We start from the raw sequence: 6,977 nt of genomic DNA on the forward strand, positions 1-6,977 counted from the left end.
TGTATACAACGGAATATTATGCAGCCATAAAAAAGAACAAAATAATGCCATTTGCAGCAGCATGGATGGACCTAGAGATTGTCATACTAAGTGAAGACAAAGAAAATAACAGAAACAGAGTCACAGATGTAGAAAACAAACATGGTTACCAAGGGGGTAGGGGGGAAGGGGTAAATTGGGAGATTGGGATTGACATATAAACACTACTATATATGAAATAGATAACTAATAAGAACCTACTGTATACCACAGGGAACTCTATTCAGTACTCTCTAATGGCCTATAATGGAAAGGAATCTAAAAAAGAGTAGATATATGTATAACTGATTCACTTCGCTGTACACCTGAAACACAACATTGTAAATCAATTACACTCCAATAAAAATTAAAAAGAAAAAAAAAATTACAACCGTGCTAATAACTCTTAGCTAATTAGGATTAGAAGGGTATGTGTATACTAGAAAGTGAAAGCAAAAATCAGATCTAATGGTAAAACTTTAGGAACCTTGTAATTGTAAGGCTGCTTCTATCAGTCATTCTTAACGTTGCTTGAAATCAGGGACTAGCACAGAAAAAAAAAAAAAAAAAAGTCTTACAGCCAAATCTAGCTTGACCCCGGTTTTTGTAAAGAAGTTTTTTTTTTGTAAAGAACATACCTGGGCCTGTTTGTTTACATACTGTTTATGGCTGCTTTTTTGCCACAGCAGGAGGATTGAGTAGTTGCTATAGAGACTGCCTGGCCCACAAAGCCTAAGATATTTACTATGTGGCCCTTTTCAGAAAATGTTGGTGACTCTTGCTAGATGTCTGATCACTGCAAGGACAATTTTTATTCTGTTTTTAAAAATATATATTGGAAAGAAACAGACATTATGCTCAAGGAACAAAGCATCAAAAGTATATATACTAATAAAACAAAACTATATATTCAAATGTGTCTATGACATTGCTAAGTGAAAATAAACTGCATGTAGTATCCATATATATATACACACATATACCCATATATACTTTAAAGTGTATATAAATGAATAGGAAAATAACCTGGAAAAGTACACACAAGCTCTTAATGTGGTTAACTGTGAACAGTGGTATTCGAAGAGTGTCGTTTGCTTTTTGTTTTGCTATTTCTGCTGTCATTTCATTTCTTTCACAGGGTACAAAGTTGAGATACAAAAGTATAGGTATTGAGATTCCTTTCTCCTATCCTTGCTCTTCACTTCTATGCTGTTTCTTGTTTTATCCACTGCAAGATGTTCAATTCTGTGTTCCCTTGTAGTTGAAATTTTTTAAGAGAATTTAAGAGACTAGAAATCAGCCCTTAAGGGGATTATAATCAGCATGTGTCAATATATTAGTGAAAATCAGGAAAAATTTTTATACAGTTTATGGTGGTTAAACAAATATAAATGATCCCTCCTCCCCCAATTAAAAACCCAGTCTCTGGATGTTAACTGATAATGTCAAGTATTTTGATCCTCAAAAGTATGATCCTAGGCCTAGCATCATAATCATCACCTGGGAACTTGTTAAAAATGCATGCTTGAGGAAGGGTGGTAGGAGAAAGGCAGTCATGAGGTACAAACTTCCGGTTACGGGAGAAATAAGTACTGAGGATATAATGTATAGGATGGTGACTGTAGTTAATACTATTGTATGATATATATGAAAGTTGTTAAGAAAGTAGATCCTAAGAGGTCTTGTCATAAAGAAGAAAGTTTTTTTTTCTTTTCTTCTCTTTATTGTAGCTAAACATGGGGTGATTATCATGGTAATCATTTCACAATAAATGTAAGTAAAACCACTGTGGTGTACATCTTAAATAGTGATATATGTCAATTTTATCTCAAAACTGGAAAAAAAAGGATTTGTGCATTGCCCATTTAGTCTTAAAAAAAAAAGTAGACTCTTGGGTCCTAACCTAAGGCTGTGGAATTAGGATCTGCAACTTTAGAAGCTCCCCAGATGCTTCATGTGCACATCGCATTTGAGAAACACAGTTCTGAGGACCATAGTGGTTTATCTGCTGTCTCTCTTTGGAACATAGTAGAATACTGATAGTGCAGTGTACCCTGTGGAAGGGAAGACAGAGCAGGCTCCCCAGCTGCTGGGCTGTCCACAGCAAATTTTCTCGGAAACTATTTTTTAAGTATTGTGCTCTTTCCCTTGGAACCATCTGTGAGTTTCCAATTCATTGGTCTTAGGTGGAGCATGAAAACTGGTTTTGTTAAAAAAAAAATGCATCTCAGGGGATTGTAATATATAGCACATTTGGGAATCACTGCATGGATCCTTTCTACATATGGATATACTCCTCTGGACTATACTTACCACCCTAAAGCCAAAAAACTATCATTCTTGGATATCAGGCAATGAGTTTATTTTTTCATTCCTGTGTAGGTGAATAAATGATTTCCATGGAGCAGATATAGGCTGGGTCAAGTACAAGTGATGTAACAGTGGTTGATGCTCTTTCCTGGACTGGATGTTGTTTGATATATACTGGTACTAATTCACACATAAATGAAGTTTCCAGGAATACTCTTCTGCAAATTAATTTAACAATTCTTTTTTGATAGGGTTGAAGCCTTAATATGCAATATTATCTCTTTCTGATAGGAATTTTATTACTGTAAAAAGATAAAAGTAACATTTCTATTTTAGCACTAATCTTATTATTAACCTAAAGTGACACTGAATATAGAACTGACACTTAGGCCGTCTGATACTGAGCTCCGTTAGATAGTCATTAGCTTAAGACTTAGATTGTATTTAAACAACAATATGAGCTTAGTGTGGACATTGTAAATCAAGTCCATGTGTGCAATATTGTTTTGATTTTTTTTTTGTAGCCTTGTAACTTCATACATTTGGCAGCATAGCTGTGTTTCTCAGGGTCTGTCATTTATGACATAACTACTTCCAGTGATGTTTTTTAATGTATTAAAATATCGATTTTTTTTTTTTCCTTAGGCTCAAAGTCTAACTCCCCAGGACTACAGTCTGAGGTGGTCGGGCCTTTTGGTGACAGTGGGCGAAGTCCTGGAGAAGAGCTTACTCAATGTCAGCCGGACTGATTGGCATGTGACTTTCACTGGCATGTCTCGTCGGCAGATGATCTACAGTGCAGCCAAAGCAGTAGCAGGCATGTATAAACAGCGCCTGTCCCCTAGGACCATGTGAGAAGGCTGGCCTGGGATACTGACAGTTGCTAACTTTGAGCTGCTGGTGGAGAAGAGACAGTCCCTTCTTAAACTGGACAACTTCAGTCAGTCCAGCTGTTTTAATCATTTTCCTGTAGGCTGCAGTTTTTTTCTTAGAAAGGTGTGGTGTCATTCCAGTAGATGAAAATAAACATCCTTTTTCTGATTATATAATTGCATGTACCATAGTTCTCAAAAAATATATAAATATTTTTATAGGACAGTTTGATACACCAAATTTATAAGGTGCAAATTCATGTGCTAAGATATTTAACTTAATGATATGTACTTGATTATTTTGTTTTTTAAGAAATAGTTGACTAAAGAACATGTTTACCGAACACTGTTTAAAAGCATTGTTTCTTTTAATTCATGATTAATCTCTTCCCTGTCCGTCTTGGAAGCTTTCCGTGTGTCCATGTGATCGCAGGTCCGATGCTAAGACATGTGCTCAACAAGAGACTCTAAGACACCTACTTGTAGGGAGATGGTGCACTTGTCTATGCTTTTTTTTTTTTTTTTTTTTTTTTTTTTTGGTGGTACGTGGGCCTCTCACTGCTGTGGCCTCTCCCGTTGCGGAGCACAGGCTCTGGACGCGCAGGCTCAGCGGCCATGGCTCACGGGCCCAGCCGCTCCGAGGCATGTGGGATCTTCCCAGACCAGGGCACGAACCCGTGTCCCCTGCATCCACAGGCGGATTCTCAACCACTGTGCCACCAGGGAAGCCCTCTATGCATATTTTTAACATAGGCGAGAATAACAGAATCGATCATTTTCTTTTTGGTTATCATGGTATACACATAGCCTGAAAAATTCTTTTTTTTTTTTTTAATGTTTCAGCATTTCACATTCATACTGTATGATGAACACTGGGATAATGCATTTTATTTTTTTCATTTGCTCTATGACAACTAAGTGGTAAATGAGTCAAGCATATTTAAATTAGAAGCATCTGGGGTCTTTTGCATAATGGTATTCAGTGCTTCCAAGTAAACTCTGACAACAGCCATTATTTCTGCTTTAATTCATTTTTCCAACTGTAATAGAGAAATTTTTGAGAGGAAATAACTTTGTTGTTTATGGGATCATATGACTTACTTTAAGCTTACTTATTTAGTTTGCCTTAAACACTGTTTTTCTAACTTTGTGCCATTCTGCCTTTACTTTTTATGGAAGTTTTCCAAGAAATGATTTTATAGTGAACCTGGTTTATTTAGTCCATTATGTTTGTATTTAATGAAAGCTTCTTTTTCCCCCAGATAATATATTTTACCATTTTGGGATTTATACAAATCAAAAATAAATAGTTCATCATATACTTTTGAACTCTATATATGAAAGTTCAAATAACTTTTTGAAGATAGTTTCTTATATAAATGTAATTTAATTTTTATTTACTCTTCTATATAATTCTTTAGATGTAAAAGAATCAGCACAATCTTATAAAAATCTTTTAAGGTATTGAAGCTGTTATCCTGTGCTGTCATTACATGTAATGTTTGCTTTGTATTAATATCATTTCAAGTACTTGTTTGATTTTTGCTATTTTTTTTACCTGAGGATGAGAAGATTAAGTACTAATTTTCCATCTGTGTTATGTGTTAATTTCTATGCACTGTATAGTTGTCATTCAGTGCAATTCAGACTTCTGTGTCATTAAAAGTAATGAGAGAAAGAAGAGAGATGTAGCTGGTAGGGACAGAGGAATACTTATTTTCCCTTTTTATTGGTATTTATGGAACACTTCGTCTGTTTTCTCCATCTTTCATGAATAAGAGAAGCCTTTCTCTACCATTTGTTTTTATCCTTTATTTTAAAAAGCTACCCTTTATCATGGCATTGGCCTGATGACACATCACTGTTAGGAATGAAGGAACATATGTCTGTAGTTCATATTTCTGCTTTTTTTACCTCCTATTATAGGGAAATTTTACAGATCCTAAAGATAAAATTTTCTTTTTATTTTACCAAGTCTCAAATATCTTAGTGGATGTTTTTGAGTGAGGGTGGTTTTCATAGAATCATTAACATTGACATCCCATTAGAGGACAATTTTCTTCAAATCCTCAAACAGCAATGGCAGAGTTATTCTGTGGTTTGGGTGCAGATGATTTTCCTGCACCTGGTAAATTTGCACCCTCTGCTCTTTGTGAGTGGGGTGAGGACTAGGGAAAGGCAGATGGAAAAGATAAATACATGATCTCGTGCTGGCGCCCTTGAAAGGCATCAGTTCATGACTGACTCCACAGTCAATGTTCCCAGCCTCTTGTTTACTTTTTCATTCTTGGATTTCCCTCTTGTACCAGGGGCAAGAAAAGTAACTCATTACCTCTCACACACCAGGGCAGTGTGAGCCAGGAGGTCTTTTACTGTTGGTATTTTGGCATGAGATATGCTGGTCATCAACCTAAGGCCACAGCGCCCTTCACCAATCATCCAGCTGCCCTGTTCTTTTCTTGCTTGTTTCCTTATAATTCTTGCACTAGCATTTTTTAGGGAGGGTTGAACTGGGGACTTTGACCCTCAAGCATCTTTGGACAACCTATCTTTAACACAGTTCTTCACCACTACTATTTTGGTCATGTTTGTGTTTGTTTTTTTGTTTGTTTTTTCTTTTGAAGTGCTCCCAGAACTACTTACTGAATTTGATAAGTTTGTATACTTTTTAATTAAGTGTTGTGAAAGAGAACAGGAAGAAATGCAGGAAGAGTAATTTTACATCAGCCTCAATTGACAGAAGGTACTCAGATTATTCAGATCAATATCTTGTTATTAAGTTTATCAGGTAACCCTGGACTTAGAGCTGGGCCCCAGACTTCTGGGTGGAAAAGTTTGAGCCAATACCTGTAGTTTTCTCCTCTTAATCTCTTATTATTACTTCCCCATTCTTTGTTCTTTCTCTCAAGGATTAATGAGGTAGAAAATTGAGATGAATGGATATAGACAATATGGTAGTATGATAGTAAATATAAGTAGATAACAGTACAGATGAAAGTGTATTATATACATTAATTCAAAATTATGCAAATTAGTAATATACTCAGGGTCAGCTAAATTAGTTTAAGATGTTGTTGAATTTACTTTGTTCCTTGGCTAGAAAAAATTCTAAACAGGAATTTGTGTTCTGTGAAGCCAAATTGGTAATATTCTGTGTTCTAAAAGATGTTAGGTTATGTATAAATTAAGAAACTTGGATTTTTACTCCCAGAATATGGTATTGTACTATGCAGGATGATGTATTGGATAAAGCCAATTTTGTACATATGTAAATATGTCATAAATAAAAAATACCTCGACTTATATCCCAAGTGATTTTTTTAATGCTAATCATATTCATATTATATTAGAAGGACCCATATTCCTTTTTGTCTCAACTGGCTACTGGCTGCCAAGAATTATGTAACAGCAGCTTCAAACACCATCTTTCAAGTGGAACTGTAACATTCAAATACAGTTGACCCTTGAACAATGAGGGTTTAGGGGAGCTGACCCCTCTGTACAGTCTCAAGTCCACGTACAACTTTACAGTTAGTGCTCCATATCCATAGTTCCACATCAGAGATCAACCAACCAATGATTTTGTAATACTGTTCTGCTTATTGAAAAAAAATCTGTGTATAAGTGGACCTGCACAGTGCAAACCCATGTTGTTCAAGGGTCGACTGTGTACCAGAGTTTAACTTCAAGGTTAAAGAACTCAGGATATTTGGGGGAGAGGATATATTGGCAGTAATAGGCAGGAAGTTAAGGCCTGTGTTCATAAGGAAACCTCTC

General features: G+C 35.8%; 1 protein-coding gene across 4 annotated transcripts in view; it reads left to right on the top strand.

Moving 5' to 3' along the window:
- PRRC1 (proline rich coiled-coil 1) overlaps nucleotides 1-6,503 on the top strand; it is a 55,062-nt gene extending 48,559 nt beyond the window's left edge. For all 4 annotated transcript variants that reach the window (XM_059061588.2, XM_059061590.2, XM_067031519.1 and 1 more), the window contains exon 9: nucleotides 2,974-6,503. In XM_059061588.2, coding sequence (XP_058917571.1) covers nucleotides 2,974-3,183 — 210 coding nt within the window. In that variant the 3' untranslated portion in view covers nucleotides 3,184-6,503. The remainder of the gene's footprint in view (nucleotides 1-2,973) is intronic.
- Nucleotides 6,504-6,977: the final 474 nt, after the last annotated feature.

The sequence above is a fragment of the Kogia breviceps genome, chromosome 4 (genome assembly GCF_026419965.1).
Source record: "Kogia breviceps isolate mKogBre1 chromosome 4, mKogBre1 haplotype 1, whole genome shotgun sequence".
NCBI classification, from domain to species: domain Eukaryota; kingdom Metazoa; phylum Chordata; class Mammalia; order Artiodactyla; family Physeteridae; genus Kogia; species Kogia breviceps.